Source organism: Lepus europaeus, chromosome 23 (genome assembly GCF_033115175.1).
Source record: "Lepus europaeus isolate LE1 chromosome 23, mLepTim1.pri, whole genome shotgun sequence".
NCBI lineage: Eukaryota > Metazoa > Chordata > Mammalia > Lagomorpha > Leporidae > Lepus > Lepus europaeus.
The window spans coordinates 17,660,177-17,686,333 of NC_084849.1; the positions used below are offsets into that span (position 1 = coordinate 17,660,177).

Sequence of the window (26,157 nt, forward strand, 5' to 3'; positions counted from 1 at the left end):
CGTCCGTTGGCCTACCTTCCCCCCGAGGATCTGAGACGTGGCCGTGGGTTCCGCCGCCTGGGGAGCCCTGGGAGGCTTGGAGCCTTAGGAGCCCTCGGGTCCGGCGGCAGCGGTCGCGGCGGGGGCGGCAGCGGGCCTCAGGCTCGGCCGCAATGCTCAGTTCCCGGGCTGGGGCGGCGATGACCGCAGCTGACAGGGCCATCCAGCGCTTCTTGCGGACCGGGGCCGCAGTCAGGTGAGCTTTGGGGGCGGGGCGGCCGGAGAGGCCGCGATCGGGGTGCCCAGCCGGGCCTCTGGCGGCCTTCGCACGCCCTAGTCGGGGTCCGCAGGCCCGAGGGGGTGCTCCGGGGGCGTCTGCGTCCAGCAGCGTCGGGGGCCCGGGACCAAGGCGGAAAGGGCGCCGGCCTCTCGGGGCCTCCAGCAGCCCCAGTTCTGTCTGCGTTCCTCGGGAAAGTCGGCCCCCGACCCGCGCCCTGAGCCAGAGTGGGCCCCAGCACCCCCAGCACCCCCAGCACCCCAGGGCCTCGGGTCCTGCCAAAGCCCGAATTCTGACAGTGCTGCCCATGCCCCCCCCCCCCCCCCACCGCCCCGAGACTGCCAGGACCCCGCAGTCCTTTGGGGGGACCCCAACCCTTCTGCCCCCCTCCCTGCCCCAGCCAGGGCCCCCCAGTCTGGCCAGGCTCTCCAAGCCGGCCTGGAGGCTCGCTGTCCCGCACGGGCCTCCTCCCCTACTGTCGCTGTCGGAGCCTGCGACCCCCTCCTTCTGTTCACTGCCTCCCCCCACCCCCAGGGCTGGGCAGGGCTGAGCACCTGGCCCCCGCTGCCCACCCTGAATGGCTGAGACCTGTTGCACACGTGGATCCACTTCCTCTGGAACTGAGCAGGGCTAACGCACCCTGTATCCCAGGGCTGGGCGCCCTCTGAGGCTGTCCTGCCCAGGGCGCCCATTCTGTGCGTGGGGAGTGGGCTTCGAGGCAGCCTGGCCTGAGCCCCCCCCGCCCCCCAAGCTGAGCTGGTGGCATGGCCGGGAGGAAAAGCCAGCTGACGCCCCGCCCAGGCCCACCACCACGGTCCTTGTCATTTCGCTAAGGACTGGAGCTTCCTGGGTTTTGCCGGTGCCCTGCTGAGGCCCCCAGGCCAGTCCTGGCTCCCGTCCCATTCCTCCGGGACTGTAAGCACGGAGTGGCCAGCCGGACCCCGCGTGGTTTCAGGCCGTGTCCTCTGACTCGCTGTGACCGGCTTGGCCGTGGCTCTGAGTTTGAATCTGCGGGTGGTGGTGGCAGCCGCCTCGTGGGGTTGTTGTTTGCGGAATGAGATGACGGGGTCGCGGTGCCTGGCTCGGCGTGTGTTCACGTGTGTTCGCGTGAACACCTGTGTTTGATGGGAGGGTTTTGAAGCGATTGCCAAGTGCTCTAGCCCTGCAGCGACAGAATTCTTCAACCTCGCTGGGGACTTTTGTGAGGGCGTAAAAACACAGTGATGCAGTGAGAAACCCTGCGAGTGGCTTTGATGGGTGAACCTGGAATGAGAAGCCTTCCTAATACAGCAGCTAACGTTTGCTAAGCTCTTACCCCAGCCCGTGCGTCAGGCCTGGTCTGTCCCCACAGCGTCCCTCCGATTGTGCCCATTGTAAAGATGGGGAAGCAGAGGCTTAGCGGGCGAAACAGCAAAGACTGAGCCAGGTTCAGGTGACTCCACTTTCTTCCTCTTTTTAAAATATTTATGTATTTTGTTTGGAAGGAAGAGTTAGAGAGAGAGAGAGGGAGAGACAGAGATCGTCCATCTGCTGGTTCACTCCTCAAATGGCTACAACAGCCGGGGCTGGGCCAGGCCAAAGCCAGGATCCTGGAGCTCCCTCAGTGTCTCCCCCATGGTCATAGGGGCCGACCTCTGCTGCCTTCCCAGGGGCATTAGCAGGGAGCTGGATCGGGAGTAGAGCAGCCAGGACTCGACCCAGCATCCACGTGGGGCTGGCGTCCCAGGTAGCAGCTTAACCTGCTGTGCCACAAGGGCGGCCCCTGACCCCACTTTCCTAACCAAGTTCTGTACAAAATCCATTGATTCTGTCTTAGAAGCACAAAGTGTGTTTGAAATTCAGTTACCAGCTATGACACGAGAAAATGTTGACTGGTGTAAGGGAGAGCCACCGTGATGTCCAGTGACTCTTGGCTGACCTGAGGTCAAAGCCAAGGTCACGTGATCCAGATGCTGGTATGAGGACGTGCTTTGGCCCAAGCGCATAGCTTGGTGGGGTTTTGCCACCTGTGCCGTCCGTGCGTGTGGCGTCTGGGATGCGGCAGCTGCTAAGCGCGCTTTCTTTTTCAGATCCAAGGTCATGAGGAACTGGGGCGTTCTGGGCGGCATCGCCGCGGCCCTCGCGGCGGGCATCTACGTCATCTGGGGGCCGGTGACGGAGAGGAAGAAGCGCAGGAAAGGTAAGAGGGGCCGCGCGGTGGAGCGCAGCCCGGCCCCGGCCCTGCCGTTGGCCCTGCCGTCGGCCCTGCGAGGCGCCGCGGGAGCTCCCGGCTTCCCTCGCAGCTTCCACGCGGACTCAGGACCCCGTGTGGAAGGATTTCCACCTGGGACCCCGCTGGCTGGAGGTGGCGCCTGCGCCGTCGTGCCTCCTGACCTGCTGTCGTGGACGTGGAAATCGCGTCTTCCGTGGTGCGTCTGCCTGCTCTGACCAGCTGCTAGTCACCGGGGAGCTTCCGCGTTAGGGTCTTCATTAATAATAATTAAAAAGAACTTTAAAAAAATGCTCGCTTTATAAACAATCTTTTTTTAAAAAATGTTTGTTTATTTATTTATTAGTTGAAAGTCAGAGTTACACAGAGAGAGGAAAGGCAGAGAGAGAGAGAGAGAGAGAGAGAGAGAGAGGTCTTCCATCCGCTGGTTCATTCCCCAGTTGGCCACAACAGCCAGAGCTGCGCCGATCCAAAGCCAGGAGCCAGGAGCTTCTTCCAGGTCTCCCACGTGGGTGCAGGGGCCCAAGTTCTTGGATCATCCTCTGCTGCTTTCCCAGGCCGTAGTAGAGAGCTAGATTGGAAGTGGAGAGGCCGGGACTCAAGCCAGTGCCCAACTGGGTGCCAGCACTGCAGGTTGTGGCTTTACATGCTACGCTACAGCACCGGCCCCAGAACTTTTATAATAAGAAAGTTTTTTTAGAAAGATCTTCAATATCAGAGGGACATGTGACAGATCTCATTTTTCCCTGAAGAAGGTCTGAACAGAATGGGCACAATGGTGTCTCTCTCAGTGATTACTTTTTTTTAGCTTATGAAATATATTTTTGGCAGTTACCCCTCATAAACAATCATTGACAAAGACAGAAACTGGACTAATTTGTTGTCATTCTTTGTGGGATCTTTATAATACAGTTCCAAGTTTTTTGAGAAAAAAGAAATAAAAATACAGGAATGCTTTTGCAGAGCATCCTTTGAAATCCTGATCATCGTTTATAAAAGAGAATTTGGCGCCGGCACTGTGGCGTCGCGGGCAAAGCTGCCGCCTGCAGCGCCGGCGTCCCATGTGGGTGCTGGTTCGAGTCCCGTCTGCTCCACTTCCACTCCAGCTCTCTGCTGTGGCCTGGGAAAGCAGTGGAAGATGGTCCAAGTGCTTGGGCCCCTGCACCCGTGTAGGAGACCTGGAAGGAGCTCCTGGCTCCTGGCTTCAGATCGGTGCAGCTCCAGCCATTGCAGCCATTTGGGGAGTGAACCAGTGAATGGAAGACCTCTCTCTCTCTCTCTCTCTCTCTCTCTCTCTCTCTCTCTCTTCCTCTCCTCTCACTGGGTAACTCTTTCAAACAAATAAATGAATCTTTAAAAAAAAAGTTTACCTCTCAAAATCAAATGAATTTAAAAAAAAAAAAGAATTTAGGTAGAGTTTTAGAAACTTGAATGTCAACTCTAAAAGTTTCAGACAATGCTGAGGAGCCGCCCACATTGCCTGTCGGGTGTGTTCTCTCTGTCAGACTGTGGGAGCTTGTGTTCCCCAGTGCAGATGCAGGGCTCCCAGTGTGGGCCCAGTGAGGACGACGGTGCTGTCCTGGCAGACCAAGGGGGCGGGTCACTGTCCTGGCATCCTGGCAGACCGAGGGGACCAGGCGACAGTCGCGTCCTGGAAGACCGAGGCGACAGTCGTGTCCTGGCAGACTGAGGGATGGTCGTGCTCTGCCCTGAGGAGCTTGGCTTGCCTATGAAGGATGGGGAGCCAGCAGGTGCCAGGGAACGCAGAGGCGGCAGTGAGTGCTCGTTTGTTCACTCCCGGCCGAGCTGCCGTGGAGGCCAGGTCGTGTGTCAGAGATCACAGCGACCTCTCCATCTGCGGGAGCAACACCTGCAGATCAGGCCTGGCCCCCAGGCCCCTGTGGACGAGACCCTGCCCCCGGCCTGCGGCCCAGATGGGAGGGGACAGCGCCTGTCCTGCGTGACATGCTCCTCCCTCCTGCCCCCTGCTCCTCTTTCAGGGCTCGTGCCAGGCCTGGTCAATCTGGGGAACACCTGCTTCATGAACTCCCTGCTGCAAGGCTTATCTGCCTGCCCCGCCTTCATCAAGTGGCTGGAGGAGTTCACCACCCAGTACACCAGGGAGCAGGAGGAGCCGCCCCCGCACCAGTACCTGTCCCTGACCCTGCTGCGCCTGCTGAAAGGTACCATGCCGGGGGCTCACGGGGGGTTGGGGGCGTCCTGGATGATGCCAGGTGAGGGTGGAGTTGGGGGCGACGGCAGGTGAGGGTGGAGTTGGGGGGGTCCTGGGTGACAACAGGTGAGATGGGGTTGGGGGTGATGCCAGGTGAGGGTGGAGTTGGGGGGTCCTAGGTGACAGCAGGTGAGATGGGGTTGGGGGTGATGGCAGGTGAGGTGGGGTTAGGGGTGATGGCAGGTGAAGGTGGAGTTGAGGGGTCCTGGGTGACGGCAAGTGAGGTGGAGTTGCGGGTGGTGGCAGGTGAGGTTGGAGTTGGGGGTGACAGCAAGTGAGGCTGGAGTTGGGGGTGACGGCAGGTGAAGGTGGAGTTGAGGGGTCCTGGGTGACGGCAGGTGAGGGGCTCGTCAGTAGCCTTTGGTAGAATAAGATCATACAGAGTGTCACAAAAAAACCCTCCAAGAGCCCAGTAGATAGCAACAGGCATTTAAAAAAGACATCAAAGAAAGAGCCATTTACTTTAAGAATTGTTTAATGAGAGCTTTGTTTAAGGAGGGGAAAACTCTGCCACACAGGCGCCGTGCAGTAAGACGCACTCTGGTTTCGACAACATTCCAGTTGTGGGGGGAGCGCCATTGAAGATGCGAGGCCGTCAGAGAGGTGTTCCCCATGGCCGCCAGGCACTCAGACAGCCTCCGTGACCCTCACCAGAGAAACAAAGAGAACATCAGACTGCCATTTTCTGGCTTGTCAGCAAAGGTTCAGAATCAAATCCGGACAACTCCCTGTGCTGCTGGGGGTGTCATTGAGTGCAGTCTCTCGGGGAGGCAGCCGGGAGCAGCCCAGCCGCGGCTCGCGACCCCACATCTGAGACCTGGCACTTGGAGATAGTTAGAAATGCAGGACCAGGGCCGGCGCCGGCGCTCAACAGGCTAATCCTCGGCCTGCGGCACCGGCACACCGGGTTCTAGTCCCGGTCAGGGCGCTGGATTCTGTCCCGATTGCCCCTCTTCCAGGCCAGCTCTCTGCAATGGCCAGGGAGTGCAGTGGAGGATGGCCCAACTGCTTGGGCCCTGCACCCCGTGGGTGACCAGGAGAAGCACCTGGCTCCTGCCTTCGGATCAGCGTGGTGCGCTGGCCGCAGCGCGGCAGCCATTGGAGGGTGAACCAACAGCAAAAAGGAAGACCTTTCTCTGTCTCTCTCTCTCTCTCACTGTCCACTCTGCCTGTCAAAAATTAAAAAAAAAAAAAAAAAAAAAAAAAGAAATGCAGGACTGGCCGGTGCTGCGGCTCAATAAGCTAATCCTCCCCTGTGGCACTGGCACACCGGGTTCTAGTCCCGGTTGGGGCACTGGTTCTGTCCCAGTTGCCCCTCTTCCAGGCCAGCTCTCTGCTGTGGCCAGGGAAGGCAGTGGAGGATGGCCCAAGTCCTTGGGCCCTGCACCTGCATGGGAGACCAGGAGAGGCACCTGGCTCCTGGCTTTGGATCAGCGCGGTAAGCTGGCCACAGCACGCCAGCCACGACGGCCATTGGAGGGTGAACCAACGGCAAAGGAAGACCTTTCTCTCTGTCTCTCTCTGTCTCACTGTCCACTCTGCCTGTCAAAAATAAAAATAAAAATAATTAAAAAAAAAAAAAAAGAAATGCAGGACCATGATCTGGCGTCCTGGAAGCAGCCCCCCGGAGACTGGCCGATGTCGGCCCCAACTCGGGTGTATCTTGCCCGGGAAGGTCTGGGGGAGCCCCTCATGGGCCTTCTTTTGTAGATCACTTTTCTGACCATGGGAGTGCCGTGTTTTCTCTGTGATCTCTGCTGCCATCCCGTGGGCATCATGCAGGACACACTACATACATGATGTGTGACCGCTGGTTGGAATGTCCCCCGCGCCCCACCCCGAGGGGGAGCAGCGTGCATGGCCAGCATAGGATGGGGAGGCACCAAGGCCCGCAGCTGCTCAGAATCATTTTAAGGAAGTTGGTTTTGTTTTTGTTTTTTAATTTGGAAGGGGCGTGGGCTGCAGAGTATCAAGTTGAAAAGAACAAGATACCAACATGATAGAATTTGATTGGCAAGTTAAGAACCTCACAGGTAGGGGCCAGGATGTTAGCCATGGCTAGCTATGGCTATTATTGGCTTTAAAGATCATTTTAAAAAGTACACACATGGGGCCGGCGCCGTGGCTTAACAGGCTAATCCTCCGCCTTGCGGCGCCAGCACACCGGGTTCTAGTCCTGATCGGGGCGCCGGATTCTATCCCAGTTGCCCCTCTTCCAGGCCAGCTCTCTGCTGTGGCCAGGGAAGGCAGTGGAGGATGGCCCAAGTCCTTGGGCCCTGCACCCGCATGGGAGACCAGGAGAAGCACCTGGCTCCTGGCTTCGGATCAGCACGATGCGCCGGCCACAGCGGCCATTGGAGGGTGAACCAATGGCAAAAAGGAAGACCTTTCTCTCTGTCTCTCTCTCTCACTATCCACTCTGCCTGTCAAAAAAAAAAAAAAAAAAAAAAAAAAAAAAAAAAAAAAAGAGAGAAAAGAGAGAGAGAGAAAGAAAGAAAGAAAGAAACCACTCCACAGACCGTGTGTAAAGCTGTCCACGTGAGGTCCTCGTGCAAGCTCAGGGTTGCTTAGCCTTGACCTCGGGGCTCATGTGTGTGAACGAGGAGTATTCCAAAACCTTTGGGGAACGTGGAGTTAAAACGCAGGGTGGGCTGGGCATTGTGGCACAGGGTTGGTTAAGCCACCCCTTGGGGCACCTGCATCCCGTGTGGAGGGCCTGGCGGTGAGCGCTGCCTCTGCTTCCCATCCAGCGTCCTGCCAACGCCCCTGGGAGGCAGGGGTGGCGGCCACCCACCGGAGACCCAATGCAGCTCCTGGCTCAGTCCAGCGCTGGCTGTCGTGGCCTTGAGGGAGTGAACCAGTAAATGCAAGATTTCTTTCTGTCTCTGCCTTTCAAATAAATAAATAAATAAACCTTTAAAAAATGTTTTTAAAAGATATTCATTCTTGTGCAACTTTTTAAAAATCACACGTTTTTTATAAACCTATTGAAGAACCTTTGCGTAAATCATTTCAAAATATTTTTGTGCCAAATAAGCCTAACTTTTAAATCCGTTTTTCCAGTAACTCTTTGAAGTTCTTTCATACACTTCCTTCCCTACTTCTGCTTCTCTTTCTTTTTTAAGATTGATTTGTTTGAAAGAGAAACAGAGAAATCTTCCATCTGCTGGTCCATTCTCCAAATGTCTGCAACAGCCGAGTGTGGGCCAGGCCAAAGCCAGGAGCCACGAACTCCATACTGATCTCCCACACGGGCGGCAGAGCTCCGAGTACTTGGGCCGTCCTGCACCGCTCCCCGAGGTGCATCAGCAGGGATCTGGATCAGAAGTGGAGCAGCCGGGACTCAAACCCGGGCCCTTACAGGATGCTGGTGTCCCAGGCGTGCGGCTTTACCCATTATTTCGCAGCGACGGCCCACTATTTTGTCATTTTAGAAATAATTTTTAATTATATGTGTAAGACACGAATAAATTGTCTTCGTGGGAACTTAAAGCACTTCAGGGCGAGCGTGTGGTGCAGCAGCTGCGTTCCTGCTGTGTGTCATTCGTGTTTCTTTTTGTGAGCTCATCCGTATGCGTTGTGTCATCTGTGAATTGCTTCCTTATGCCCTTTGCCCATTTAAAAATTGTGCTCAAGTATCCATAATGTGAAAGTTGTCGTTTTAGCCAGTTTTAAATTAGTTTTAAAAGATGTATTTATTTATTTGAAAGTCAGAGTTACAGAGAGAGAAAGAGAGAGCGAGAGAGAGAGAGGTTTTCTATCCGATGGTTCACTCCCCAATTAGCCGCAACGGCCGGAGCTGCACCGATCTGAAGCCAGGAGCCAGGAGCTTCTTCTGGGTCTCCCACATAGGTGCAGGGGCCCAAAGACTTGGGCCATCTTCTACTGCTTTCCCAGGCCATAGCAGAGAGCTGGATCAGAAGTGGAGCAGCCAGGTCTTGAACCAGTGCCCATATGGGATGCCGGTGCTTCAGGCCAGAGTGTTAACCCACTGCGCCACAGTGCTGGCCCCGACCAGTTTTAAATTAATGCCACAGTGCAGGGGTGTTGAGTGCAGTCACAGTGTGGTACATCCATCAGCGCATCCCCCCTCCCCCAAGCTGCTGTTCGTCAGCCCCTAGTGAAGCTCAGTGCCCGGAAACACACGCTCCCGAGTGCCCGAAGCACTGTTCCACTTTTTGTCTCAGTGAGTTTGAAATTGTACAATAGCTGTCATTTTCTGAGTGGATTATTTCATGTGATATAATGCCCTCCCACGTCGTAGCCCCTGTGGGAGTTCTGTTCCTTTCTAAGGCAGGATACTGTTCCATCATGTGTGGACACGGCGTTTTGTCTGTCCGCTCGCGGGGCAGGGGACATGTGGGTGGTATTCACCCCGGCTGCTTTGAACGCGCACTGCTGCAGGTGTTGGTGTGCGCACATCTGTTGGAGTTCCAGCTTAGTTCTTTGGGGAGCATCCCAGGAAGTGGCGTCGCTGTATCACAGGTTCATGCTGTGTGATGAGGCTGGGCACTGCGCGAGGGCTCTGGGGTCTGCACCTCCCCGATGCTTGTTCCAGGTCCTAGTGCGTGTGAAGTGATATCTCATCGTGGTTTCCATCTGCGTGTCCCTAACAGTAAGAGGCACTGAACACTTTTTTTCATGTGTTTATCTACCATTTCTGATCTCTCTTGGAGAAACATTTATTCAAGTCCCTTGCCCATTTAATTGGGTTGTTTGGGGTTTTCTGGTGTTGGGTTTTAGGAGTTCTTTCTGTATTCTGGATATTAATCTCTTCTCGGATGTTTGTAAGAGATTTGTAAACCTCATTGTCCTTACAGCTGCACATTGTTGTACACGCCCCCTGGGCAGGTGAGCACCTGTTTCTGCATGGTAGAGTCTGGAAAAGTCACGTGGTTGCATCGTAGGCTGTGAACATGTTCATGGACATTGCCACAGCGCCCTGTGTGTGTTGAACAAAACTGGGTTAAAGGAGGCGTCACAGTTTTCCCTGGGAGGGAGAACCCCAGCAGAAGGACTGCCCGAGGGGTGAGGGAGGAAGGCAGGCACAGCTCCTTTCCCAGTTCTGCCTCCTTTGTTCTGGGGGGTGGAGGGCCAGCCCCAGGCTGTAGAGGCACTGTGCGGCCAGACCCAGGTCTTCCCAGCACGGCTGCCCAGATCTCTGCTTCCTCTCCGGCCACTGCCCGGGTCACTGGCCTTGCTCAGACAGAGGTGGGGGTGGGCCGGGCGGGGACTGGCGGTGTGCAGATCCTCCGGAGCCTGCAGCTGTTAAGGGTCTTTCAGATTCTCTGCAGTCAGAGAAGGCACAACGTGGCCTGCTTTGTCTGGAGTCACTGAACTTGGAGAGTCCCCTGAGATGGCAGGCTCCTGCTTCCATCTGTCCCACACGCTGGCAGTGTCACTGCCCTCTGAGAGCGGGTGGTCAAGAGCAGCAGCCAGCCCACCAGTCCACCGCTGCATGCAGCCCACCACCTGCTTTGTACATGAAGTTTCGTAAAAAAAAAAAAAAGTTTATTTATTTGAAAGGCAGAGCACAGGAGGAGACAGAGAGGGAGCGATCCACCGGTTTACAGCCCACAACAACCAGGGCTGGGTCAGGCGGACTGAGGAGCCTGGGTCTCCTATGTGAGTGGCAGAACCCAAGCACTTGGGCCGCGGCTACGGGCTTTCCAGGTGCATTGGCAAGAAGCTGGATCAGAAGCAGGGCAGCCACTGGGACTGGCACTGCGGTATGGGGTGCAGGCCTTCTGCAGCTGCGTCACAACATGGCCCTGTCCGTGTCGTCTCACAGGCACGCAGCCATGCCTGTTTGTTTAGTGTTGCCTGCATGGAGAAGCTGCGGCAGACACTGGCCGCAGAGCCCCAGGTGTGGGCTGGCCAGCCTTTGGGGGAGGAGCGCCAGGCCTGCTCTCTGTGACTGTAGTGGACATGCACTAGCCCAGCAGAGTGGGCTTGGTCCTGCTCGTGGCTGAAGGGAAGCCTCTCGGCAGGCCCTCTGAGCACCACACGCAGCTCCGTGCTTTGCTGTGATCAGAATCAGAAATGCAAGCAAACGCAAGCCGAGGCCGCTGGGGTGAGGCAGTGCTGGGGAGAGGAGCTCAGCCCTGCCGGTGGGGTCGGACCCAATGACGGGGCCACCGAGAGCGGGGAGTTAAAGGCACTGCACTCAGTAAGGACCTTGCAGCCGTAATGTGCTGATGGTGACAGTGGAAGATCCACTTGGATGGTGCTGTGGTGTAGCCGGTGATCCGCCTCTGGGATGGCCGCATCCCACATCCGAGTGCTGATGTGAGGCCCGGCTGCTTCACTTCCGATTGCCTCTGTAAGCAGAGGGTGGTTCAAGTACTTGGGCCCCAGCCACCCATGTGGGAGACCTGGCCTGGCCCTGGCTGTGTGGGCATCTGGGGAGTGGACCGTGGATGGAAGATGCCTCCCTCCCTCCTTCCCTCCCTCCCTCTCTCTCTGTCTCTCCCCACCCCATTCTGCCTCTTAAATCAATCAGTCTTTTTTGTTTATTTTTAAAGATTTATTTTATTTCTTTGGAAGGCAGAGAGAGAGAGAAGAGACAGGGGTCATCTACTGGTTCACTTCCCAGATGACTGCAACAGCCAGGCCTGAGGCAGGCCAAAGCCACGAGCCAGGAGCTTCTTCTGGGTCTCCCATGTGGTTGTATGGGCCCAAACATTTAGACCATCCTTTGTTGCTTTCCCAGGCACATTAGCAGGGAGCTGGGTCAGAAGTGGAGCAGCCAGGACTTGAACTGGCTCCCATATTGGTTTGTCAGTGCTGCAGGTTGGGGCTTGAACCCGTGGAGCCTCAGTGCTGGCCCCTCAATCCTTTTTAAAAAGAGAGAAATTTCACCCATTCACCAGAGATGAAGACCCGAGGGAGGACTGAGTGTCGGGCGGGACGACAAGGGGCCCGGATGCAGGAGAGCTCCTCCCAAGGTGAGCTCCAGGCCCTCAGTCTTCAGCTCACCTCGGCGGGTCACACTGTGCACGCTTTCCGGTTGGTCGTGGTGCTGCTGAGTTTGATAATTGTCGTACCCTCTTCTTTGCAGCTCTGTCCGGCCAGGAAGTTACTGACGATGAGGTCCTGGATGCAAGCTGCCTGCTGGATGTCCTTAGAATGTACAGGTGGCAGATCTCTTCCTTTGAAGAACAGGTGAGCGCAGCAGTCGGCCGGGCGTAGCCCGGAGAGTCCTTTGTCCTGGCGACTGGGGGCCTGGCCTAGCTGCAGATTTCTGTGCTGTGTCGGACAGCACCGAGTGCTCCCAGCTCCCGGCGCATCCTCCCAGCCACCTGGGCAGGACAGCATTCTCCAGCTCTGTGAGGGCGTCCTCTGCCGCTGCCGACCAGGCAATGACCAGGGCCGTGGCCCCCGAGCCTCCAAAACTGTGGGGCTGCGTGGTGGTGGTGGGGTTTCCCAGCTCCCGTTCCCTTGTTCTGCCTTGCTCTGAGCCATGTCGCGTGTGGAGAGCTGTACTTTCTTAGAAGACAGTCTGGCTCGCCCAGTTGGATGCTGGGAACACACATTCTAACTCCTCCCGCTAGTGTACTTCCCATTTCTCTCCACTGAGAGAAGGGCTTTTGCCCAAGTCCCGCCCTCCATCACAGACCCAGCACGTAGAGCTGTTTGTGGCATCTCCAGCCCCAGCAGCACTGAGCCATGGAGTGTGCAGTGTGCAGCACGCAGAGCCTGGCGTGGCTGGCTTTGCGCTCGTCCAGCCTGGGCTTGTCGGCAGCTTGGGCAGGTGAAGGGATTTGCCTAAAGCCACGCAGCTGAGTCAGGAGTGCAGCGCATCCGCTCCAGCTCCTCCCCCTTGTGTCCCACTGCCCCTGCCCTCCAGGCCAAGTAGTTAGATGTTGACTGATGGGATAGGCAGCGGTCTGACTCCTTCCTGTCTTGGGACTTGCTCCAAAGGTGGGTCCCAGGGAGAGCTGGTTCTCTCCCGGCTCTCGGGGCGGGGCCTGTAGCACTGGTGCTGTTGGCAATAGCATGGCTGGATTGTGAGTCCCCAAGGGCAAGAGCCTCCTTTGTCTCTGAGTCTCGCTGCTCCCTTAGCAGCTGTGATGAGCCCAGGAGGCAACGCCTGCTTGCTAAGTGAGGACTGGGTAGGAACAGCACCTCAGGCCCACGCGGACAGCAACAGTGGATTTAGGATGTGCGCATAGGATACCCAACAGGAGGACAGGATAGAGCCACGGGGCGGGGAGGGGCAAGAGAGGAGGAGGGCGCTGCCTCCAGTGTCCTGGAGAGGTGCATTTTCAGTTGAGATGTGAGGCCCGTGAAGACCTGGGGCAGAGTGTTCCAGAAAAAGGGGCCAGCCAGCAGCAGCACATGGGGAACGGGAGGCCAGCGGGGAGGGCAGTGCGGGAGGCGGTGGCGGTGGCTGGCACGAGCTGAGTGTGCAGGGCTGGGAGGCGGGGCAGGGATGGGCCTTTTACTCTTGTGCAGGGAGGGCAGTGGAGGGCTCCGACGTGGGCTGGAAAAGGCAGGACTCCGGGGCCAGGAGTGGGAGCCGAGCGGAAAGCAGGGGGCGCTGCAGTAGTCCCGGCCTGGCTGGCGCAGCCGGAGGGTGGGGCGTGTTGGGGAGATGGAGCCCGCAGGACTGCTGCCGATTGGCCAGGGTTGAGGGACGTGGGGGCGACTTTGGACGAGGAGACAGGGCATCCACGTGACGACATGGGCCTGGCCTGCACAGGAATAAGCTTCGCGTGCTGCAGGTTGGGCCAGACCCAGGAAGTGAGGGAGAGGGGTCGAGGAGGAGAGCGGGACTCTTGGACAGGAGTCAGCCATGGGCTTTGTAGGCCAGGAAGGCCGAAGAGAAAAGTCAGCTTTTTATAAATAAATATTTATTTATTTTCCATTTATTTGAAAGACAGAGTCAGACGACAGACAGGTAGACAGATCTTCCACCTACTGTTTTTACTCCCCAATGCCCACAACACCTGGCGCTGGGCCAGGCCGAGCCGGGGGCCGTGAACTCAGAGTCTCCCCCCCGCCCCCGCCCAAGTCCTTGAGCCCCTCCCCCACCACCCCCCAGGATGCACATTGGCAGGAGCTGGGCTTGAAAATGGAGCTGGGACTCAGCCGGTGCCGCGGCTCACCAGGCTGGTCCTCCGCCTTGTGGCGCCGGCACACCGGGTTCTAGTCCCGGTCGGGGCGCCAGATTCTATCCCGGTTGCCCCTCTTCCAGGCCAGCTCTCTGCTGTGGCCAGGGAGTGCAGTGGAGGATGGCCCAAGTGCTTGAGCCCTGCACCCCGTGGGAGACCAGGAGAACCACCTGGCTCCTGGCTTTGGATCAGTGAGATGCGCTGGTCGCAGCGGCCATTGGAGGGTGAACCAACGGCAAAAAGGAAGACCTTTCTGTCTCTCACTATCCACTCTGCCTGTCAAAAAAAAAAAAAAAAAAAAAAGGAAAATGGAGCTGGGACTTGAAGCCAGGCCCTCGAGGGGGGCCGCGGGCGCCCAGAGTGGCATCTTAGCCGCTGCACCGAATCCCTGCCCCTGTGCTCACTGCGGTGCCCGGGTGGAGTGAGTGGGAGTCCAGGGCTGGGGAGGACCAGCACCACCAGGGACCCTGCCCCTCCCAGCACTGACTTTTTGGGAGAACGCCACTGGAGTCGATCCTTACCGTCTGGCAGTTCCACTTCCGGGGACACAGCCAAAAGCATTGAAAGCAGGGACTGGAACAGGGGTTTGCACACTCATGGACACAGCTGTGTCATTCGCAGTACCCGAAGAGCAGGTGCAGCCCCCGTGTCCTCAGCGTTCATGGTGGAATGCGACGGGGCCTTAGAAAGGGGTTTCTGACACCTGCTCCCACCTGGGTGCTGAGTGGCCTAAGCCAGTCACTGGGTGATGCCGCCCACACGCTGCCTGCACTGCCCAGACTGAGAAAGCAGAGAGGTGGCTGCTGGGCTGGGGTGGGGGAACCGAGTGAGTGTGGACTGTGAGTTGGGGAGTGAGGGAGAGTTCTGAAGGTGGACAGTGGTGCAGCTGTACCATGTTGTGGACGTACTCAATGCCTTGGAACTTCACACTTAGAAATATGCAAGATGGGGGCCAGCATTGTTGCACAGCTGGTGAAGCTTCCGCCTGCAGTGCCAGCATCCCATGTGGGCGCTGGTTCGAGTCCTGGCTGCTCCACTACAGATTTAGCTCTCTGCTATGGCCTGGGAGAGCAGCAGAAGATGGCCCAAGTCCTTGGACCTCTGCACCCAGATGGAAGACCCAGATGGAGCTCTTGGCTCCTGGCTTCGGCTTGGCCCAGCCCCAGCCACTGTGGCCTGGGAGCCAGAGGGAAATAAAATTAAGCAAGCCAGTTCGCTGTGTGCTGTACATGCTTTAGCACACTTTAAAAACAAACAGTGCTCTGGACTTGGGTGGAGCAGAGGTCAAGGCCACCTCTGTGAAACAAGCCCAGCTCAGCGGCCGCTGGCTCACATGCAGGCAGCCACCAGCCTTCTCCTCCTCTCGCCTCCTGGGCCTCTGAGTTGAGTCTTCTGAAGATGCCTAGGGTGTGTCTCTGTCCGTGAGCCGGGCCTTGAGAAAGCAGGAGCAGACTCTGCCCGTGTGAGGTGTCCGGGCCCTCCTGGTGGCAAGCGCCGAAGGCTGCTGCTGCCCAGCCCTTGCGTCATCAGGCCTCTGAAGGATGCTTTGCCCCTGACAGGATGCGCACGAGTTATTCCACGTCATCACGTCGTCGCTGGAAGACGAGCGGGACCGCCAGCCGCGGGTCACACACTTGTTCGACGTGCTTTCCCTGGAGGTACGCGGCAGTTCACGCCTGTGTAGTTAATGCTATTTGCCCATAGCTAGCAAGTGCCAGAGACGCAGCTGTAATCCTTGCCCAGCCTTCGAGGCGAGACCCGGTACAAATCGGTAGCGGGAGTGAGGCCGGGGCAGGTGCTGAACGTGCACTGGGCAGTGTCATTGCTGCTTGGAATGATTGGCAGCTGCCGTCGGGGTTGGCTTTGAGCAGAAAGAGGGAGTTATTGTCCCTATTTAATGTGGGGGGGCGGGGGGAAGGGCGCAAGGAATCCTCACTCCTGGGATAGTGTGGGAGTTGATGAGAATTGCCCAGCAGCGGGGAGGCCTGCTGGAGCCCGGAGCAGGCCTCCCTTACTAAGGGGCGGAGCACGGGAGCCCGCCGGGCAGGGGCGGTCAGAATGCTGCTTCGAGACGCTCCGGCTCTGTTGTGGGGTCTGCGCCCTGCGTACAGGCACTCGTCTCATTCAGGGGTGGGGGGAGGGCGAGGAAGGGGGCTGCAGGAGGTTTTCAGCCTGTGTCTTTTCTCCCCCGACAGCAGCCGTCAGATGCGACTCCTAAACGAATCACCTGCCGCACGAGAGGTAGTTACCCGCGAGGCCTGGCGCGGTGCATCGCACCACGATTTGCTTGTTTCAGAACTGTTGTTTTTTTTTTCTGGTGACCTGCAGCCCAGCTTAGCCTTGCAGAAGCACCTGGGTGTTGAAGCCAGCTGCCAGTGGTTCTCGGGGTTTGCTCGCCCCCCGCCCTGCCCTGTTCCTTCTCCACAGACGTGTTTGTGCTCACAACGAGGGCCGTCTTTGTGGCCGGGAGGAACTTTGTCGGCCGAGTCTGTCTCGGCCTCGGCAGCTCTAGCTAGGCCCACTTTCCCTGCGGTTCTACACTGTCTGCACAACTCTTGTTTTTTTTTTGACAGGCAGAGTGGACAGTGAGAGAGAGAGACAGAGAGAAAGGTCTTTCTTTGCCGTTGGTTCACCCTCCAATGGCCGCTGTGGCCGGTGCATCACGCTGACCCGAAGGCAGGAGCCAGGTGCTTATCCTGGTCTCCCATGGGCTGCACAACTCTTAATGCATGGGGCATAGGAAAGAGGAACAGATACTGTCTGCAGCCATACTGTGTGCAGGCATCACAGCGTCTCCGTTAAGCCTCTGAGACATCGCTGTGAAGGTACTGACGCCAGCAGGGTAGGGGAACAGTGACCCCGCTCTCAGCCGCCCGAGGCCCACAGTGGCGTGAGTCCCCCAGGTCACAGAGCACCCACCAAACAGAGCCAGGGCTGAGCCCAGGGCTACTCCGCGGAGCCCTTGTTCTTAGCAGTGGTTCGTCCCCCAACCCCCGTCTTAGCCGAGTGACAGGCCCGTTGGCCAGCCTTGGCTTTTTCTCAGTAAGTAAGTCAGAGCTTCATCTCATCGTATGGAATATTCACTTGTGGTGTGCATCCTGACATTTCGAACCTTTAAAGATGTATAAAAAAAAGCAGCATAAAAAAACCAAGCACACCTTAGTGAACACAAACCGTTTTTTAAACCCTGGCTGTACCCATTATACAGAAACCACCTGTGAAGACCTCCTAAGTTCTCCTATAAAGGAATGGTGTGTCTTTCATGGACGTCAATGACGAAATCTATTTCAGTGTATTTTTTGAGAACATTTTGTCTAAAGAGAGAGTTTTATTTGTTTATTTATTTTTTTGGACAGGCAGAGTGGACAGTGAGAGAGAGAGAGACAGAGAGAAAGGTCTTCCTTTGCCATTGGTTCACCCTCCAATGGCTGCCGCGGCTGGTGCGCTGCGGCCGGCGCACCGCGCTGATCCGATGGCAGGAGCCAGGTGCTTCTCCTGGTCTCCCATGGGGTGCAGGGCCCAAGCACTTGGGCCATCCTCCACTGCACTCCCTGGCCACAGTAGAGAGCTGGCCTGGAAGAGGGGCAACCGGGACAGAATCCGGTGCCCCGACCGGGACTAGAACCCCGTGTGCCGGCGCCGCAAGGCGGAGGATTAGCCTAGTGAGCCGCGGCACCGGCCCGAGAGTTTTATTTAAAAAAAAAAAAGATTTATCTGAAAGGCAGAGTGACAGAGAGAAGGGGAGATGGAGAGAAAAAGACAGAGAAAGAGATCTTCCATCCGCTAGGTCATTCCCAAATGCCCACAGTAGCCAGGCACGTTAACGGGGAGCTGGACCAGAAGTGGAGCAGCTGGGACTTGAACTGGTGCTCACATGGGCTGCCGGCGTCCTGGCTTAACCCACTGCATCACAGCACCAGTCCCTAAATGGGGGTTTTTGGGGCAGTATTGTAGCACGGCAGGGTAAGCCACTGCCTGCAAAGCCGGCATCCCATGTGAGCCCTGATTCGAGCCCTGGCTGCTCCGCTTCCAATCCAGCTCCCTGCTGATGGGCCTGGGAAAGCGACAGAAGGTGGTCCAAGTACTTGGACCCGTGCCACCCTTGTGGGAGGCCCGGATGGAATTCTAGGCTCCTGGCTTCAGCCTGGCCCAGCCCTGGCTGTTGTAACCATTTGGAGAATGAGCCAATGGGTGGAAGATCTCTCTCTGTCTCCCCTTTCTTTGTCACTTTGCCTTTCAAATAAATAAATCTTTTAGAAGCGTAAATTTCTGCCGCATGTAGTAAGGGGGTTGTGCCCAGGGCTGAAAGTGGCACAGCACCGGCGTTTGCATTCCAGGGTCGCCTCACCCCTCGGCCCCACACTGGAAGTCTCAGCACCCCTTCCACGGACGGCTCACGAGTAACATGGTCTGCAAACACTGTGAGCACCAGGTAAAGCCAGCCCCAGTGCGGGATCGCTCCTGGCCGGGTTTTCCTTCGGGATTCGTGGAAAGACCCAGGGGTGGGGGTGGGGGGCTGGCCTCCGTGAGTGGCGTTTGCAGTTGCCTGAGCCCTGCATACTGTTCCCTTTTTCTTTGCTTTTGAGGTTTTAAAGCAATTATGGAAAATGCCCAACATAATGCAAAAATAGGGAGTTGTGCAGCTGTCACCTCAAACCGTGTGAGAACCCTGCAAAAGCCCCAGGCCCATCCTCCCCATCTCCCCAGCGTGGCAGCCACTAATCCACCTCTGTCCAAGGCTCTTTCCGTCCTGACACTTCATCCGAATGGGGTCGCCCTCTGTGGCCTGTGGCATCACTCACCGTGACTTCCCCAAGGGTCTCCTGTGTGGAAGCACAGAGCAGACACCAGCAGGTACCAGAGCCTCATATGGAGAGAGCACGTTTTGCCACATGCTCATCCGTGGATGGACACTTGGGTCTTTCCCTCTTGTCTGCTATCAACATGTGCGTGCACACTTTCGCACAGAGGTGTGCGTGCTTTGGTTTCAGCTGGTGTATTGAATCAGCAGCTGCCAGGGTAACTCCTTGTTTGACCCTCGGGGAACTACCAAGTACCCAGATGGCTGCACCGTTGTAGTTTCCTCCGGCAGCGGACGCGGGTCCCGGTGTCTGCCCAGCCTCGCCCACACTGGCACCATCCGATGCCTTGGTTCTAGCTGCCCCAGTGAGTAGAAATGGATAGCTCATAGACAGGATGTTTTCAAGCTTGATTGAGCCACAACTGACAAATATAAATCATATACATTTACGGTGTACAAAGTGCTGCTTTGTTGGACGTATGAATTGTGGAGTGGGTACCACCGTCAAGCTCTTGGAAACCGCTCACAGGGTCACCTCTTCTGTGTGCGTGGTGAGGACACCCTGCTGGGCTCGGGCAGCAGAGCCCCACTTGGATTTCTTCGCTTCCAGCTGCTGCTCTTCACCAGGCCTCCGGGAGGCCCCCCCCCCCACACGTAGGAGTCGGTGAAGGGCCCTGGGATGGGCTGAGTGTACACACAGATCTGGGGGCTCATCCTCGCTGTGGCTCCCATCCTCCTGGGCCTTCCCCTGCCCTGTCTCCCAGCACCTCTGTCCTGCAAGGCCACTGCTTCCCACCACCCAGCACCACACAGACTGGGCGGAAAAGCTACCAACTCGCAACTCTCACCCTCCGAGTTCCTGGTTTTCCAAGGACCGACTTCTTTTCCATTTCGGCTGCTTTGGTTACTGTCCAGTCATGCAGGTGGCTCTGTCTGGCTTCATGTTCTGTAGGTGTTACCATCAGCAGGGTGAGTTAGCCAGGGAACGGCCATTACCACAAAGCAGGCACCCTCACCCTGTTTTAGCCACTATTGTACAACTAGCAGTATAACAGGAACATTTTCCCACATAAGCACGTGTCTTTCTGCTGTGTTGTTTCAAATATTCTATTTGGCGGCCATGCCAGACTCCATCTAGTCACTCCAAGGAGTCCCAGCCATTCTCAGAGGTTTGCTGTCACAAATAACAGTGATGAGTGTCTCTGTACGTGGGTCCCTGGCTGTACTCTTAGGGTAGAATCCCCACATGGCTGCCCCTGGTGGTCTAGCAGTGTCGTACCTCTTGTGTTTGTTTATAAGGTATGTTTTCACAGAATTTGCTTCTGAGTAGGAATGTTTTATTAAGTTCATGTTGGGCATCTGAATATGGAACTCTCACAGCTGTGTATCTCCCACCTCTAGAGCCTCATGTGGATTTTCTACAATATTTGTTTCAGAGTCCTGTTCGATTTGATACCTTTGATAGCCTCTCACTAAGCATTCCTGCTGCCACGTGGGTATGTACCGTGCTCTGGCTATGGCGGGGTCTGTTTGGCAGCATCTCAGTTGGAGGGCCTAGAGGCACCGTGTGTTATTACCCACACACGGCTGGTGGAACGCCGCCCTGTCTTTGCCATGTGGTTCCCTGGCCTGACTGGGGGGAGAGAAGGTAGGTGGCTTCCTCTCGCGGCAGCAAGGCTGTGTGTGCGTGCACGGTGTGCACACAGCACACAAGGCCTTGGCTTTTTGCCGTGCTGTGTCCTGCCCGCGAGTCGGCCAGTAGGGGCAGTCGGGTGCCGTGGGCTTTCAGGAGACATGGCTGTGACTGCGAAGCCTCATCCCGGCCCACAGAAGCCAAACACTGCTCTGGGCTCCCCGGTCGTCGGCTGATAGTTCTGGCTCAGCCCTCGTGTAAACCGCATGGATTTTCTCCTTGTCACGCCGTAGGGGCATCCGCTGACCCTGGACCACTGCCTTCACCACTTCATCTCGTCCGAATCCGTGCGCGATGTCGTGTGCGACAACTGTACCAGGGTGAGCGTCCGGCCTGGGGCGTCGCCCCCGGCAGGCCTGTCCACCCTCGGGTGCCGGGGCTGCCCTCAGCCCGCTCCCTTTCCACATTGCTGATGCGGGCCTTGTCTCTCCCCGACGAGTGTCTTTTCATCCCCAGTCTTTAAAGGAAGTGTGGAAGTCATGCTCTGAGATGGGACACGTACGCCCTAAGCTGTCAGGTCCCCCGCGCCCCTAAGTAATTCCATGGCCAGATATGAGGCGCTGACTGCGTGGAGCCATTGTTGAAGACAGGGAACAGGGGAGATGACGTCCCAGTGACAGGGTTCCTGTGCTGGTTCAGTCTGTCTCCGCTCACTGCTGGTGCCTGACGGGGGGCGGGGAGACAGGCCCCCCAGGCCCTGGGCAGCCAAGTCCTAGAGCAGGTGGCCCGCGGGCGCCGTGTGTGTACAGGGGTAGCGCTGGGCAACCTGCAGCTCTCGGGGACGTCTTGTTCCAGGGCTTGCGGCCGAGTGCTGTGGTTTCTGTTTCAGCTCGAAGCCAAGGGCACGCTGGACGGGGCAGAGGTGGAGCACCAGAGGACCACGTTCGTCAAGCAGCTGAAACTCGGGAAGGTGAGCGCCCCGCGCGCCCTGGGGCTGTGGCTCTCGAGGGCCGCACGTGCGCCACCTGAGACCACCGCGCTGCTCTGGTTTCTCTCCCCGCCACAGCTGCCCCAGTGTCTGTGCATCCACCTGCAGCGGCTGAGCTGGTCCAGCCACGGGACGCCTCTGAAGCGGCACGAGCACGTGCAGTTCAATGAGTTCCTGATGATGGACATCTACAAGTACCGCCTCCTGGGCCACAAGGCCCGCCAGCACAAGCCTGAGCACACCGAGAGCCCGGGGCCCGTGCTGGACCTGCCCGGCCCCAAAGCAGGTGCGTGCCAGGGAGCTGCAGCCGCACGCAGGACTTCTCTGAGCAGAGGGGAGGGTTTGGCTTCCCTACCTCCGGGGCCCTGAGGTCACGAGCAGTGGCGTGAGGACAGACAGTGGAGTAGGAGCGATTTCTGCGGCCAGGGGAAAAGATAGAGGAGGCGGTGGCTGGGCCGTGAGACTGTGTCACAGGCGGGAGTGCAGCCTCGCTTCCTGCCCCTCTAAGTGACGATGGCTCACATCGTACCGGGGATTGCGTCTCCCCTCTCCCCATTTCCATGGGCAGCGTGGGCAGGACTGTCCGGCGCGGCGACCCTGGACTCCTGGCTTGGTCGATGCCTCCGTCACCGCCTTCTCTGGTCCATTCCGTTACTGCCCTCACACGGAGGCAGCCATTGCTACGGGACCCGGGGAGGCAGGGGGCGGGGAGCAGCCTCCGTCTGATGAGAACATCGGGGGTCCATGAGGTTCAGTGATTGAGTCCGGGGCAAACAGCAAATGGCAGAACTTGGGTGTGGTTCCAGGGCAGAATTCTTTTTTGTTTTTTTTTAAGATTTATTTATTTATTTGAGAGGCAGAGTTACAGACAGAGAGGAAAGGCAGAGAGAAGGAGACAGAGAGGTCTTCCATCTGCTGGTTCGCTCCCCAAATGGCTGCAATGGCCAGAGCTGGGCCAATCCAAAGCCAGGAGCCAGGAGCTTCTTCTGGGTCTCCCACATGGGTGCAGGGGCCCAAGCACTTGGGCCATCTTCTACTGCTTCCCCGGGCCATTAGCAGGGAGCTGGATCAGAAGTGGACTTGAACCGGCCCCCATGTGGAATGCTGGTACTGCAGGTAGAGGCTTATCCCGCTAGGCCACAGCACCGGGCCCCTGGGGCAGATTTTTCAAGGTGTCTGACGCGTCGGGTTCTGGAGAGTCACAGGTGAGGAGGACGCACTGGCCTGCGGGCTGCCCCCTCCCCTCCCTGCTGAGGCGGCCTCTGGTTCTGCCCTGAGACCACAGTTACGTGGCCTGGTGAGCCGTCATCTTGGGAAGACTGCAGCTGCCCTTGGTCACCCTGTGCCGAGGTTAACCCTTGTCTACATCACGGCCCTTCCCCCACCCTGGGGTGCGGGCTGGCTGACGCTCAGAGCGTGGTGCCTGTGGGTAAAGACCTAGGGCGCCAGAAAGGGCAAGAGCTGTCTGACCACTGAGTTACTCCATCGACGCCAAGGACTTCGTGTGGCAGTTTCAGAAGGCAGAAGTGTTTAGACATGCACTTCTCACCCGGGGATGCCAGGCGGTCTCCGGTGACATTTCTGGTTAGCACAGCTGGAGCGGGGTGTGGGTGGAGGCCAGGACACCACAGAGAGTTAGCCAAGCCTGCGGTGTTGGCGGTGAGAAGCTGGGGCCCAAAGCCGGTGAGCGAGCCTCCGCCTGACGCAGAGACACACTGTCAGCAAGCAGAGGCGGCTCAGGGGTGCCCGGGGCCGGGCGGGGAGGGAGGCCGCAGCCTGGAGCGGGCTGGCCTCTGGGGCCCAGACCACAGGGCAGCCAGGCAGGGAGCGAAGCAGGCCTCCTACTTGGGGCAGTCTGGGAGCCGACTCTTGGGGTCCTCAGAACCGAGGCCGTGTCCCTGACTTGCCCCCTCCTCTCCTGCAGTTCTCAGTCCGCCAGGGGTCCCCAAAACACAAGTGTTCCTGAACGGCGCCTGCACCCCAGCTTTGCTGCCGCCGCTGCCCACCCCGATGCCCTTCCCGCTCCCCGTCATTCCTGACTACAGGTGAGTCACTCCCCGAGGGCCGCGGCTTCCGGCAGCATCTGCAGTTAGCTTTGCATGGACACAATTTTTTTTCTGTCATTTTAAGGTGTATTTCACTGTCCTACATTCCCATTGAATTTTGTCCAAAACAGGAATCACTTTAAAAATAACAATTAAAGGGGCCTGTGTTGTGGCATAGTAGGTTAAGCTGTAGCCTGCAGCGCTGGCATCCCATATGGGCGCCGGTTCGAGTCCCGGCTGCTCCTCTTCCGATGCAGCTCTCTGCTGTGGCCTGGGAAAGCAGCAGAAGATGGCCCAAGTGCTTGAGCTCCAGGTTCTGGCCCAGCCCTGGCTGTTGTGGTCATTTGGGGAGTAAACCAATAGATGGAAGGTTTCTCTCTGTCTCCCCCTGAGTCTCTGTAACTCTGCCTTTCAACTAAAACAAATCCTTTAAAAAATAAGAATTCTCAAAGTACCTAAATGTACATATTCGTGTGTGTGCATGTACGTGTATGTCCCTATGTGCACAGTACTTACAGAGGCACAGACCGGCCATGGGCCCCTCCAGCGGGTACACATCTGTCTTCAGTGACCACTGTGTGTATCCCGTGTATTTCACAGCCAGGACTCCTCTGTCCTCTGCCCTTTTTCTCCTCTCCCTCAGCTCCTCCACGTACCTCTTCCGGCTGATGGCAGTGGTTGTCCACCACGGGGACATGCACTCCGGACACTTCGTCACTTACCGACGGTCCCCACCTTCGGCCAAGAACCCCCTGGCGACCAGCAGCCAGTGGCTGTGGGTGTCGGACGACACGGTGCGCAAGGCCAGCCTGCAGGAGGTGCTGTCCTGCAGCGCTTACCTGCTCTTCTACGAGCGGGTCCTCTCCAGGGTGCAGCGCCAGAGCCAGGAGTACAAGTCCGAGGAGTGACTGTCCCACCCAGAGCTGGAGCGACAGCGCCGTCCGTGTCCGGGAAAGAGGCAAGGTCGCCGCCCCCCCCCCATTGCCCTCAGGCTTCTGGCGTGTTCTAAGAGCAGGTTCCATGCGGGGGAGCGAGCCAGGCTCCAGAGCGGCTCTGCTCATGCGCACTGGGAAGTGTCCCTGTGTGGGGAAAGCTTTCACTGCAGCCAGGGCGTAGGGCGTCTTTAGTCGCCCAGCCCAGGTAATTAGAGCAAGCGGACTGCGGCAGCGCGTGGTGCTCCCGGAGGAGCCGCCTCTGTCTGCCCCCTGACCTGTCAACAGAGATCTTTTATGTTTAACAAGCAGGGCCCATAGCTTGTTGGCAAGAATTAATGAAATTACTAAAGGCAACAATTTCGACGACAAAGTGCCTTTCGCCTCTGATTGCTTCTTGTAGCACTTCCCTTCCGGAAAAGGCCCTGAGCTCAGAGCCACAGAGACCCCTGCTGAAAAGCGCCCGTCCGCCCAGGTCCTGGGAGGCCAGCAGGAGCGAGGAGCAGCCTGGAGACGCTCTCCCTTCCCTTTTGTCCGCTCTCCTACCTGCCTGCCCGTGCTCGGTGGGTGGGAAGCCTCCTGCCACGCGCGCCCGCCCACTGCGAGGCCCGGTCACTGCCCAGGGGTTCCCGTGCAGGGGAGGCGCCCACCTGGGGCTTTGCTCTTTTGTATCCTGGACGATGTGATGCAGCTGCAGCCTGCAGCTAACATAAAACCACGCCCACGGCCAGAACTGGCTAGCGGCCTTGCAGCACCCACGCCCGCTCTGCGCTGTAGACAATTCCTGATTGTGCCAGGATCCCTGTGCACGGGTACTTCCGTGTCTTTATCATCCACTCAGAGCTCTTCAGTCGCAGGAGGCACTCGGGGCTGTGGGGAAGGACAACCCACGAAGGTTTCGCGAGCTGGATGAGGAAGGTAGGGCTGGCGGGGGCTGCAGCTTCTCTGGACCTTTGGCCGCGAGGGGTTCGGCTCGGCGGCCACCACAATCCGGAGCAACACACAGAGAGGAAAGCGGGTGTGATGGCGTAGAGCACTCAGCCACGCCTCGCCTCGCCGCATCATTTCCTGGCCGATGCCGAAGGAGCGCAGCCCGGGGCGCAGGGACCTCGGTGCTCGCAGTAGCCATGTTTTACCTGGATTTTTAATTAAAAACAAAGTGGGGCGGGGACACCAGATTCCGAGGACCCTCCAGAGGGACTGGGAAGCAGAGCGGACCCACCCAGAAGGTGACCTGTGGCAGGGCCAAGAACAGGGCTGCCTCTGCAGGGGCGAGCCAGCGCCCCCCTGGCCCGGGCCTCTCCAGCAGCACCGAGTGCAGACAGCCTGGGGGAACCCTGCCCCGCCCCCGCAGGGCCGGGCACGTAGCAGGGCCCGGCATGTAGCCTCTCACTATTGAGAGCTTCCCAGACACGGTGGCCGACTTTGACTGAGATGTTGGGATGGACGTGCCTGCTTTAGCCTGGACGCCTGATCATGTGGCCTTAAACTCACCGCGAAGTTGCAGCTGCGAGAGATGGCCGCTGTGCCCTGGGACAGCCCCGTGGTGGGGGCCAGAGCATCCGTAGCGTCAGGCTGTGGGCACGTGTGTGGTTAGGGGCCGGCCTGGGGCCTGGGTTGTAAGCCTGAGCCGCAGCTCTATCTGACTTCATTTTGTAAATTAGTAGATGTTCGCAGTAACCAGATCATCTGATTTTGAGCCGTAAGTTATTTATGAAGTAAGTAGCTTCTTTCTGGAGAAAACCCTAAGTTAAGTTAAACTCGTAGTTCATGCTGTGGTAATTGCTGATTTATGTATTTGCTAAAGGTACTTTTGTATCTGCTGTGTATTATAGCAATAAAGAATCATTTTGTTAGGAAAAAAACCCAGTGTGGTTCTTTCGTAACAAACACACTTTGATCCTCCATCCTCTTTCCGACCTGGGCTCTGATTAAAGCTCTCCC

At 57.6% G+C, this 26,157-nt stretch overlaps 1 protein-coding gene across 2 annotated transcripts; it reads left to right on the forward strand.

The window, feature by feature from the left end:
* Nucleotides 1-76: 76 nt before the first annotated feature.
* On the forward strand, nt 77-26,107 carry USP30 (ubiquitin specific peptidase 30). Of its 2 annotated transcripts, none has more exons than XM_062182580.1 (13): nt 77-235; nt 2,326-2,435; nt 4,466-4,648; nt 11,759-11,862; nt 15,374-15,472; nt 16,013-16,055; nt 18,152-18,246; nt 20,052-20,111; nt 20,542-20,628; nt 21,138-21,218; nt 21,315-21,522; nt 23,161-23,281; nt 23,925-26,107. In XM_062182580.1, exons 1-13 carry the CDS (start codon nt 153-155, stop codon nt 24,187-24,189), a joined length of 1,539 nt encoding a protein of 512 aa, XP_062038564.1. In that variant the 5' UTR covers nt 77-152; the 3' UTR covers nt 24,190-26,107. The 2 variants fall into 2 exon arrangements, with proteins under 2 accessions (XP_062038564.1, XP_062038563.1); XM_062182579.1 differs by having other exon boundaries at nt 16,010-16,055; nt 23,925-26,106.
* The last annotated feature ends 50 nt before the right edge of the window (nt 26,108-26,157 follow it).